A 12,866-nucleotide genomic window follows, 5' to 3' on the forward strand; every position below is an offset into this window, starting at 1 on the left:
AAGCTCCACCGTTAGCATCCATGTTTACTTCCGCAAACACTGAGCACTTCTTCTTTTTATGGCGGTTGCCAGAACACTTAGAATGCTGACGCTATTGCGCCCTCTACTGCGCATGCGGGACACTTTCAGGTCGTTTGCCCGTTTACACTGCAGAACACATACAGGTCGCATTTACTGGCAGTGTGAACGGCCCTGGCAAAAAAATCGGAATTGCCAAAAAATCGGAATTGAGTCACTTCAGGCTGCAGTGTGAACGCACCCTGAGGTTGTCACCTTCATCTTAAAAAATAAATTATTCTTGTGAATCCTGAAAGTACATTCCACATAAAACTATGAGTCCTTGATTCAATGGTTGGGCCATTACAAAAAAACTAGTTATCAATATCAGTCAAGAAAATTTTATACATTTCTTCAGGATTCATCAGTTTCTCCCAATGAATTTCACTTTTCAATTATGATATTGTTTACAGTTGTACCCAAAGGGTGTTTCTAATGTTTGATGTAAGTTTGTACTTTGCTTTTGCACGATGATGTGAACAAACTGAAACTGCAAAGAAGATATGCAGTAAAAATGTGAAGCATATGTATAATGCATTGGAATGACAGTGTAATCTGTCATAATGAAAACACAACAAAGCTACAATGGTGTAAGAACTTTTCACTTTGATGACACTGACTTTTTCATTGATATGAATACTTTGATAGATAGATAGATAGATAGATAGATAGATAGATAGATAGATAGATAGATAGATAGATAGATAGATAGATAGATAGATAGATAGATAGATAGATAGATAGATATTAGTTTTCATAACATGATTTAAAGAAGAGGAAGAAAAACTCTTATCTGGTGTATTCCACTCCCAAAGACCTTCTGCCCTGGGTAAAGAGCCATGCCCCACATATGACAAATACACCAGACAACAAATAGTCTGGTGTGACTCTTTGGGCTGGTAATTAGTCATGTAGCAAACTATTACCCTGGAACCTATTAATCAGGTAAATGGGCTAAAATTACGCTTATTTTCTTTGAATAACCTGCGCTTGAAATCTTTGAACTTTGAACCAAGAAAATATTTCAAACATCTGAGCTGCAAACATAGAGAGAGGCGCTAGAGAGGAGGGAGGACCGGAGAAGAGAAGTGTGTGCAGTGTGTGTATAGTACAGGAGAGAGAGAGGTGGTGCAGTTGAGCGAAGCGGAGTCCGTAGTGTTTCAGTGGGGCAGCAGAACGGAGGTGACAGCGGAGAATGGAGAGGAGCCCGTCCGCTCGGCGAGCTTTGACCGAGGAGAACCCGCTCGGTCCTTCCCCTCTGGAGCCAGCGTGCTGAGAGACACCGGGAGGAATTAGCCGCAGGGGGGCAGAGGAAAGGAATGGCTGATCCTCTGCGGAGGACTTTACTAGCAAAACTACGGGGGAAGAAGTCCAAAAAAGGAGCGACGCTCAGCGGTGGATACGGATCTGCTGCTGCGGCGAATGGGGGCCGAGAAGGTAAAGAAAAAGTTTTCCCCGAGGAGCCTCGGCCGGTCGTTTTGCTCACAGGGCTGGATTTCACGGCAGAGAGAATGAGCGCGTACGAGAATTATGTAGATGGAGCGCTGGTGCAAACAGAGGGGGCCACAACAGTCCCAGAGAGTCGCGCAGCGGAGGTGGCTGGCTCACGTCCCCGGGAGCCGAGCAGCGGGGGCAGGGTTCACGTTAATGAGCGGCTCCTAGGGGCCCCACTTCAAAGAGACGCGCGGTTTGCTGGGGACGCGTTAGGAGGGGAGGACAGGAGGCTCCGGGAGCCCAGATCTGCGGGGATCTCTCTCGAAGGACCGCATGTGCAGATAAAACGCTTCGTTCCTGCGCCGAGTAAATGCGGCTTCGGCGATTCGATCGGGTTCGGGGACAGCTCCGGTCAAGCGTTACACCGAGCGCACGTTCGGGCGCAGACGGGGGTCGTTAGAGCAGCCGTGGCTTGGGTTGCCGATGGTGAGGGGGCAGAGACCAGGAGCCGGGGGTACTCCCGGCACATGGCAGGGACTGTAGTAGCAATTCACGCAAACAACACCTGGAATTTTGACCGCCCCGCTCTGGAGGCATACACTCAAACTTGCGTGCTTCCAAACTCTGAGGAAAACGTTTTAATCAGAAGCATTGAAAGTTATGAGCCTGACTGTGTAAGGCCCAGTGGGGAGACCGCTGGATGCCCTCAGAGCCCGACAGTTTTCCCCACTGACTTGCAGATTTGTGATGTCAAAATGCAAACTCTGTGCACCACAGAGGGGTCACTGGGGTACCCCTTAGATAGTGAAGATGACGATTACTATGACAATGAAATTCTGCCCTTTTACGAAGCAGTTAAACCAAAAATTGTTGCTGGAGTGGAGGTTGCAGAGATACAGGACAAAGGGCAGGGAGATGATGGTGATAGCGCCCAGGAAACAGACAGGCTCAGAACACAGCTGCAAGAGGCCTATTATCTTCTCATCAATGCTATGAATGATATCAGCCTGGATGTTCAGCAGATTAGTGGTGGCTTAGCTGAGCAGCAAGCCACCTCTTCCTGTAGTAGTCATTCAAGAGACAGCTTGTGCTCCAGGCTCTCTGTCAAAAACACTGACAGCGACTCCTGGTCCTCTGGAGGGAACCACAGTTCCCAGCAGCTTTCTGACACTGAATCACTCCTGCTCTGCCTTACTGGAAACCTGGAGTCAAAGGCAAAGCTGATCAGTAAAAGCACGTCCAGCTTGTCAATGACCAAAAGACCAACATTAGTCCGGTCTGCCAGTGATGGAGTTATTAGGTATCAAGGCCTACCTTCATCTTGTATTCAGGCAACCAAACGGGAAAGTGCAGAAGTCCATCATGATAAAGAAGCTTTGGAGTTAAATAAACATGAAGAGGCTGAAGTCTCAAGAGCAGGTGAGCTATCTGAACCCGAGGTGCTTTGCAACGGCATCAGCAGCGACGAACTGCTGCAAAATGTTGGAGTCGAGGAGGAACATGGTGGACGGCTGAATGAGAGCAGCGGTTCGGTCAACAGCCTCACAGGTTCTACAGACAGCAACGGCGAAGCAGCAAGTCATTGGGGTCAGGAGGGCAAGCAAGTGCAGGCTGAAGTCCGGACACAGGTGGTCCAGTCGGTCAGCAAAGCCTACGGTGTTACTGTGAACAAGATGCAAGAGTGGATGCACAAGGGTCGTCTGTTGTCGTCTGAGATGAAGCAGCGCATTGAGGGTTCGTCTTTACCTCTCGGTGGAGGCCAGAGCCAGGATTGGTCCTCCACTCAGGCTAACCTCGGAGGCTGCAAACCAGGGGTTCCGGTTCGAGGGAGTAAATCAGTCAAGGTTAAGTCGTCTACAGTCAAGTCTGCAAGACAGCAGCAGCAGCCAGGTAGGAAGGCTACACAGGGTGGCCTCGTCTCCAGGGGCATCCTCTACCCTCCTTCCTCCCATCTGATTGTTGTCATCCTCCTCCACTCATAGTAGACTCCGTCTGGTGGCGGTCCACCCTTCACTCCTCCACTTTCGGATGCAAAGCAAAGGGACGAGACACCTCAGACCTCTTGCTTTCCTTTGTAGGGGTTCTCTAACCGGTGGCGGGCTTTGTCCTTCACACTAATTTAGGAGCATTTTAACACTAAATTAATTGCACATGAGGTTGTAGGTCAAAATACTCACAGCATAGATCCAGTAACAACTAACTCACTCTTCTGTTAGATTGTTCTCAGTGGTGTTGGTGGTGGGGTTTTATGTGTGTGTCTTTGTCTTTATATTTATATTTTTTATTTTAATGTTTGATTCTGAGGAAAAGGTAAAATAATTTTCTATTGCATTTTTTATGAAAGACACGGAAACATTTGTATCAGGAAACCACAAGTGACCTCATTAGTCAGAAGATTTCTCTGTTTAACATATTGCCACCAATTTTACAGCTTTTCTTGACCAATTTGTAGCTAGAATCGGTACGGAACTTGGTATTTATTAGTTTCCATGAACCACACGGTTCTTACTCTCATTTTTTCCTCATTTATTTTCTTCCACATTCTCTCTTCTCCCCGTCTCTGCTGAGCTTTTCCACAGCTGTGGCCAGAGGAATCCAAGGCGGGAGAGAAGCCACTGCAGTATTTTTCTGCTGCGCTCGTGGTGTGTGATTTGTTTGAGAGAAGAGGGGGTTGTGCTGTCATGTCGCTTTCCTCCCCAGTCATTTGCTCTTGACAGCCCAATGGTAGCTTGCATTTTAAAGAGACTTTGAGTTGAATTTTTGAAATGCCATTCTCGTTTTTTAACTAGTTTGAGTTGTGTCACCTAATTCCTCACCATGACTGAACAAAATGAAGGGTGATTAAGTATTTATTGAGGTCATTGCTTTGCTTATCTTGGGAAGCTCTTCACACCTTACAAAAAATCTAAAGTTATTCAATACTCACTTAAAGCTCTTGTTTGAGTTGTTTGAAAATGCCCTTAGATGTCTTTGGATCTCAAACTTTAGTGTAAAGTTAGTAAGTCAAATCTCCTAGTTTGACTTCATAAAATGTTTTGCTCCAACCTTTCCATTCAGCACTGTTTCTAAACATATATAGCTTTATGTATAATATCTTTTGTGAACATAAGCCTGCCTACGCACCTCTTTGCTTTTGTTTGTTCGTGTTTGTATATGAAGTCAAAAGATTTATTTTGTTTTGGTGTGTCAGAGAAGGCAAGCTGGCAGGTGGGCATGATCCAGGTGTCCTGCTTTCACCTGGCATTAGGTCATGAGTCATGCATTTGGTAAATATCGTGTTAAGTCTCAAAAGAATTTGGCGGTGATGTTTCTATGCCAGTTTATGACTGGAATATTTTGAAGATGTGCAGACTTTCTTTCAAAAAGTATAAAGAAAAGACAGTATTAGTGCTGTATGCTGTCTTTAAAGTAGTTTAACTTAATTTAGTAGACATATTTACTACTTTTTAAATTAAGTAGTAAATATGTCAGAGTAGCCAACCTGTTAGGGCAAAAACTGGAAATGGAAAAAAAACAGATTTTGTTTCAGCTGCTCAAAACATATGTATTATTATCTTGAAGTGCTACCATTTACACACAAGACCTCACAAAAACAGAAGTTTTAGCATTTCATATTTTTGATTATGTAAGCAGAACTTTAAATGTTTTGACCTGGTCTGTACCAGCAACTTCCCAAAATATTTGCTGATTTTTTTACCAAGTTGCATCTGCTTCAAAATATAAATTTTATGAAATGTAATGTATTTATTTATAAGTTTCATTAGTTGAGGTCAATAAAGTTTGTTTGATTTACCAAATTCCTTTTTTCCTCCAACCTCCCAGCTCATTTTACTAAGTTGCGCTAAGCTAGCTTAACTTGTGAATCTTTAGATTTATGACAAAGGCATAAGATTAAAGTTAAAACAATAAATTCTATCGAGCAAAACCAAATATTTCCAAACCTTTTACCTAATCTTTTGAAAACAAGGAGTTTAATATGTTTTTGCTGAACTTCCTAAATCCATCACTATTTGCTGGTCCTTGGGCTCTGTGTGTGTTACAAACAGTGATTCTTCTGTTTATTGGGTACACCAGTTCAAACAGTTGAACACAGTAAATCAGCAAGTCACATGACAACAGCTCAACAAATTTAGCCATCTGGATGTGATGAAAACGACTTTCTTAAATTAAAAAGCACTTCAGTGAGCTTAACGTTGAGATTTTAAAACACAACTATTTATAAGGTTTAAAGAAAATGATCCCTAAATCAGCTTGTTGATTTCAGAGGTTCAAAGAGTGTTTGCAGACGAACTGGAGAGCCTAATAAATCAACAGGAGCTCAAATAACCCCACCTTACAACCACACTATGCAGAACTCCATCTTTAAACTCACAATATGTTGAACCTTCAGACAGATGAGCTGCAGCAGCAGAGGACTAGACCAAAATTGAAGCTTAAAACTGAACTTTCTACTGAAAAAAGCTTCACGGTCCGATGAGTCTTCATCTCTATGGCGACATTCGATGATCAGAAAATCATAGATCAATCCTGCCTTGCATAACCGGATCAGGCTGGTGATAATGAAATGGCAAGGCTTCATGCTGGCCATGTTCATCAACATTATACAGTTACGTATGTGTATGCTAGACACACGTACCCTTATATAAATTTGTTGTGTTTTGAGAAAGTGTCTTCAGAAACACATGACACAACTGAGGGTGGCGGTACAAAGATTGTCTTGTCTTATAGCCTTGACAGATTTATTGATGTTGCAGATATGAGCTGGAAGAAACTGGAGGCATCAGGGATCGTACCGGGATGGTTTTACGAGATGTTTGAGTCATAATGGCGTCTGCTGCAAGGAGTGGGGAGAGCACTAGTTTTTATTAGCTTTTAAGGGACTTCAGAGCTTCTTTTAAAAGGGCTGTTATTGTTATTTCAGTTTTTGTGCTAATTAAGCCATTTCTGTGTCCTCAAACTTAAATTTTAACCAGCACAATAAAACCCAAAAAAAGAAACACTGAGAGAACTGCAACACAGAGGAAAAAACTTGGCTCCTCAGCCAACATATTGAGGACAGCACTGGCAGTACGTGTCAGTGGGATGCAAGTGTTGACATGTGATGTAACCCTGAGCGATCTTAGCTCTGTCCTTGTGTAAAAAGAAAAATCTACACTGACAATCCTCATTAACATATGAATGAATGTCAACAGGAATGCATGGCACCCAGCAAAAAGATTCGCTCTAAAGGGAGCTCACAAACCCCGTATACACAACAAAGTTGTGTCTGTAGGGAGGAGAAAATGAGCTGCTGTGTGTTTGCTCCTATCAAAAGAGAAGCCTCTATGACGAAAAGGAAAATCAGGAAAGAAATTAAAAGCCTATGGGAAAGTGGATCAAGTGCTTTGTCTTTGTGGAGTAAAAGATCCAGCCACTCATAAGGTTTAGAGATGAATGTAAGTGGGTTTACTCTGTGGCTCACACAGCGCAGATCTGCTTCGGCGCTAACAGATTTTTCCTTGGTAACTTTGCAAATCATAACACTCCTCCCCATCTGTGCACCATCTTTCTTTCTGTCTTTCTTTCTTTCTTTCTTTCTTTCTTTCTTTCTTTCTTTCTTTCTTTCTTTCTTTCTTTCTTTCTTTCTTTCTTTCTTGTCACAAAGACACAGTCTTGTATTATTGGCTTTGGCCATCTGTTACCTTCAGGTCAGGGGTCCATCAGTTCTCTCTGCAGTGATCACAAGATAATTTAGGCTACAAAGAAGCTGAAAGGGGCCTTGACAGTTTTTAATGTATATGAAAGATATAATACTACATTTTCCATAAGTGTTTTTGTTGGATTGGTTTTGTGGTTGCACCTTTTCTTCCTTTTCCTAAAACTGTCCTTCATCTTCTAAATAGAGAATTTATGTATTTTATTTATGCATCTTAGATGCTTTATTTTGAATAATCAAATGCCTTTCAGAGGGCATTAAACCTGCTTCCTGCCTTAACTTGAAGGATGAAATTTTACATTTACATTATTTTCCTTGAAAACTTATTGACCAACTAACAAACTTAGCTTTCATCTCACCTTTGCTAATCATAATTATTCCTTTTTACTGTTTCATTTTGTCCTTATGTTGCCTCTTAGAATATCTTAGTTTATTTCAGCGGTCTTATAAACTTTTCAATTATATAACCACAATATATCTTGATGTTTTTTAGGATAAAATCCCTAAATTCTTAGCAATCCTTTGTCTGCTTTTATCAGGCTAAATAACAGACTGAGAGGTGAACGAGGCCTATAAATTGTCTAACATCTGACAGCAGTTAAAAGAGGCCAAAATTTTACAAATTGGGTCCAACTTGTCCGGCTTGTTGTTTGTTTTGGAAGCTGCTGCTGCTGTAAAGGAGTGTGATGGTGAAAGGAGACGGCAGCAAAGATTTAAATCTCCAGCCGTGGTCTGGAATGCCGTTCGTGTTGGAACATGCTTCCTTTTCTAGTTATGAAAGACCCCTTGAAGAAGACAGCTTGTCGACAAAAGCACCGTGTGTAGTCTCGGCACCAGGGTCAGTAGTTCTGGAGAGGTTTTGGTTCTAATTGCTCCTTTTTTTTTCAAATAAAAATATTTTGTTTTGTAGAAATAAATTAAAATGACTTGATTTCTATATTTAAGGTTGCTTTTTAGCTTTGATTGTTGTTTATGGGTCTTTGTCCATCCTGAAACCAAAAAGTCTTTAAATTCTAGCTTCTCTGCTAAGAAATTGAGTTCATTGTTGCAAATGATCAGTTTTAGGTAAAAAGGTTAAAGTTTTTAGTGTATTTTTCCTTACAAAACACAGTTAATGGTGCACCGTAGTACAATCCCCCGTTTTCTGCTATAGTACATTCCAACCTGATGAATTTTCAATAAAAATTGAAAGGCTACCTGAAATGCAGCCAGACTGGAGCAGATGAAATCATAGCATCACAGATGAGTGCAGCCTGGCAGTTCAAGCCCACACAGTCACGCATGGAACTCAGCGAACCAGCAGAAATAAAATCCTGGCTTCTCCTTTTACAAAACCTCTAATATTACTCAACTGCAGGTCCTCAAAAATCTCTAATCGAGATTTTGCAAACACACAATACAAATGTGATTCTGAATGCAAGTCCTCTGTAAATGAAGCAAAAAGAAGGTTCTGCTTGTGTAAGACATCAAATGAAAAACAAGAAATGTTGTTGTTACTCGTTCAAGATTAGGATTTTACTGTGCAAACAAAGCTGATTCAGAAATCAAATTAACTGGAATGTTTACAACAAGGTGGAGCGTAAGAGAGTTTAATCCCCAACTTAGATTAGTCCATTCCCACATAATGTTCTAGCTGTAGCTCAGGAAAGATTAACCCCTTCTTTTGTTGCGGTGTAATAAATTTCAGTGTGTATGTTTACGGGACAATAGTTGCTTTATAAAGCTGTAGATCTCTGGAAAACTGCTAGGATAGGCCTGTGGACTCTAGGCAAGGCATGGCAAGTTTATTTGTGCTGCGCCTTTCAGATAGAAGACAAAGTGTTTTACAAGGAAATGAAGAAAAAATCCCATTACACACAATAAATATAGTACGAGAATAATAGTAAAATTTTAATATAAAAGAATGAAATGCTAGAAGGAACATTGAAAACAAATAAATAGCTCAGACACAGTTGATGTCACAACAACCCATTGGTATTATGGACACCAGGACTTGGTGACTGTAGCACACTGTGGTTGTGTGATCACACAGAAACATAAAGTTGTGTTATTGGCTTATAGTTGTAGGAAATGTAAAACTCCATAATTGGAGTTGGACTAAATGTGTAGATATTGAATTCTGCTTGCCCGAGAATAGAGCCTGGAGGAATTCCCTCACGGTTGTTGTTTGTTCGCACTTATAACAGATAACTGATCTGCCAAGTACATTTTAACCAACTTTTCCAGTGTATTGATCAACATGTTATGATCAACTGTGTTAAATGCAGCACTGAGACCCACTCGCATGAATACAGATGGTTTTTACAGTTCAGCATCTTTTTTGCGTTTTATACATTTTGACATACCTGAGAACTCACTCTCTCACTCTTCATTGGCACTATTACAACTATATTTTATGCTAGATCTTCTGCGTAGAATGTCGAATTTTCGAATTTTCTAAAAGAAAGTAAAAATATCCCCAGGTTTCTAATTTGCTCTGCTACTCGGGCATGCATGAAAAAATAATTTTCTGGAGAAGTTGGCATTAGAGCATGTTGGAGGGGCTCGAAGGAGAGCTGGAGGAGATCAAAACAGCATTTTATATGAGCCTGCTCTACAAGTTAGAGCAGGATTGCTGGCCTCCTTCTGCACTGTGCTTTACTTGTCACACTCTTGTGCCTGGTTGTGTGGTTTTTTTTCTTCTCTGTTCTTGCATCTGTGATAAATTCTTGCATCTTCTTAGTATCTGATTGGAAATCTCCTCCTAGCGGGAACTGTTTTCTCCAGTCCCTCGAAGCATGAAGTGCTAATGCAGGTCACATCTGTATTACCGGAATGTTTCGTTTGTTTATTTTTTTAACATGTCTTCACCTTTTACCAGTCTCCTCCTCCTACTCCTTTCTGAAATGTTGGCTCTTTCTTGCATACTTTTTCCTGATCTGCTACAGCAGAAGGTATGCGTGCAAAATCCCTCAATTTCCTCTTGGAAGTGTGAGTTCACAGATTCCCAAAGTTAACCCTGAAGAGGGTAGTTTCTGGAAATAATGCTGGAGGGCATTGAGGGAAATTATGATAGTCCATCCGTCTTTGAATCCACGAAAAAACAGAGAAAAAATTAGCAAAGAAATATTTAAACCACCTGGCATTACTAAATATTTTCACACTTGTGGTTTGTTGATGTAAATGTTTTCTTCAGCCTGTTGTGACTTGAATAGTTTCAGATGAAACATCCACTTCTCTAATTCAGTTCACATCAGTAATTACTGAAATTATACTAATCAAGATGATTATTAGTTCCGTTTTTTAACCCAGGAAATAACTTTTTCATTTTATTTTCCGGCCTGCTGCAGTCTCTCTCACGGTCTGCCTTTGTGTCCTCCACTTTCTCAGCTTTCATTGAGAATTTCCAAACCCCGTGTGCTAACGGCAGAGAGGCCAGCAGACTGACCAACGAGCCTTCATCATGGAGCCCGCAGCTCACCACCACCATTACCGTGTCCAAAAAGCGCAACTGGCTGCAGCAGAGCTCCCAGCCAAAGAGTCACTGCACCAAGGATGAGCTGCAAGGCATGCTGGGAGCTGAGGAGAGCTGTCAGCTTCCTCCTGCTCCCAGCCCCTCGCCTGAATTTGTGAGATCCACAGGTGGAGTGCTGCCACGGCCAGTACGCCCACAGATCCCTCAGGTTAGATCCTCCACAGATGTATGAGATTAAGGTGACTGTGTTAGCTTAGCATTGGTGAAAAAGCAGAAACGTCTATGACAGGGTGAGTCTTTTTACCATGTTACAACTAGGGGTGTCCTTATGCTACTTTTTCACTCCTGATACGATACCAATATTGACTTAATACTGTATCAGTATGCATCATTCATTCTTTTATTACATAGTTTGTGGTGTGGAATGTTAGAAAGGTGATACATTACTCAAACAGAGACCAGCAGTCAACAACAAAAGGCATGACATGCTGATATCCAACAATTTTAGATGCAAGCTCATAAAATCTGATGCTCATCTATTGGCTGATATCGGATCGATTTCCGATATTAGTATCAGATTGGAACACCTCCAGTTATAATCAAGCTTTAATGTAGTTTATCATGATTTTATATGACAGATAGAAAACACAGATGTGAAGAGGAAGGAAAATAATACATGGTTGTCAAGACATTTTTTACAAATAGTAATGATAAGGAGAAAAGTGTGGGTTGCATTTAGAGTAAATTTAACCACAAATTAGAAACAAAAGCAGAATCACAAAGATTAAGGAACACAGCAGACAAGTCAGTGTTAAAGTTAGATGTAAAGAGGGTAAGACTTTAAAACAACAATGGTTTGAAACTCTATTTGTCTTGTTTTCAGGTGGTGGTTGGTCAGTGTAAGGTGTCTCCTCATCCCCGGAGCGTGGACCCGTCGGAAGAGAATGACGCAGATGACGAGGGGGAGATTTGGTACAACCCAATCCCAGAGGACGATGAACCGGAGACGTCTCGTCGGCCCTGCATTCGGCTGGTCGTCCCACCGCAGGGTGAAGCGCAGAGGCGACCTGGCAGGGGAGCGGACGTGGCTCAGGTCGGCTGGACCTCGGAGGGTTCCAGCGGGCCGGAGGCGGTCATGGAAGGTCCCGGATGCGGTACTGGAGACTTGAGCTCGGGGAATGCTGCACATTCCACGGAGGCGCTACATCTGCACAGACAGATGCTCGCGTGCAAACCTCCAGAGGAGGGGGGGCCCTCCTCCAGCAGACCCTCAGGTAAAACCCCAAAAAAAACTCTTTATTGCTTCTTTCTTTGTGCAGACTTAGTCATTCATGCTTTTTAATTTATTTTATTGAGATGGTGCTCGGGGCCAATTACTTTTTGTCTCCATCAATCATTCAGGAGACTTTTGCGGTTTGCACTGATTATAGCCAACGCTGACAAGGATCCTAATCAAGGATTTTTTTTTTCTTTGCTCTACAAAATAAAAGCTAACAATTTAAAATATTTTATGTTTAACTGTAAATTTTAAAGACAACTTTCATTTAAGTTTAAATCTTTAAGCCTTTTCATTGTTTTTGCTTAAAGTGTAAAGCTCATCAGATATTACATAAAGAGACAAACTGTCTTATTCTTATGCTCTATTTTATCGGAGCGGACAGGAGTCAATCCCCGTCTAATCATATCCTCCCATATCAGTGTCCCTCATTAGTTCAGCTCAGACAGACATTAGACAGAAGGAATTCAACACTCGCATTCCTCAGAGGAATGATATCCTCTTACTTAACACCGAGTTCACACAATGATCTGTGATCTTTGGAGTTTTTTTGTTCATGAGCAGGGACAGATTCTTGACCCCAAGAGTTTCCGAATAACCTCAGACATGAATCATTGCACTTCTCCTTCACTTTCTTTGCCTCCTCTTTACTCGCCCACCCGTTAGCGACGACAGGATGATGACAGCCAGCACACGGCTTCCCATCTCCCAGTGTCCTTTTCTTTTTCTTTTTTTTTTTCCTGACTTCCGACTTTTTGTTCTCTGTGATGTGGCAACATGGTAGTTTGAACTATTTGGCACATCTTCATCTGAGCCTTTAATTATAACGCTTCTCTGTGGCACGCAACAGCCATTACAGTTGTACGAACACAAAAGCAGTGTGAATAGTCTGGCTCATTCTTGGGCTCTTGTTTCTCCCAGCGACAGTTTGAAGGCTTGAAATGAACACA

The 12,866-nt window shown here is 41.8% G+C and overlaps 1 protein-coding gene across 1 annotated transcript in view; it reads left to right on the plus strand.

Annotated features, from left to right (window-relative positions):
- Positions 1 to 935: 935 nt before the first annotated feature.
- syde2 (synapse defective 1, Rho GTPase, homolog 2 (C. elegans)) overlaps positions 936 to 12,866 on the plus strand; it is a 44,969-nt gene continuing 33,038 nt past the window's right edge. The window contains exons 1-3 of the mRNA XM_015008558.2: positions 936 to 3,381; positions 10,556 to 10,848; positions 11,524 to 11,914. Of these exons, the coding sequence (XP_014864044.2) occupies positions 1,377 to 3,381; positions 10,556 to 10,848; positions 11,524 to 11,914 (2,689 nt within the window). The 5' untranslated portion in view covers positions 936 to 1,376. The remainder of the gene's footprint in view (positions 3,382 to 10,555; positions 10,849 to 11,523; positions 11,915 to 12,866) is intronic.

Source organism: Poecilia mexicana, unplaced genomic scaffold, assembly GCF_051168715.1.
Source record: "Poecilia mexicana isolate PSO_F unplaced genomic scaffold, ASM5116871v1 scaffold_4, whole genome shotgun sequence".
NCBI lineage: Eukaryota > Metazoa > Chordata > Actinopteri > Cyprinodontiformes > Poeciliidae > Poecilia > Poecilia mexicana.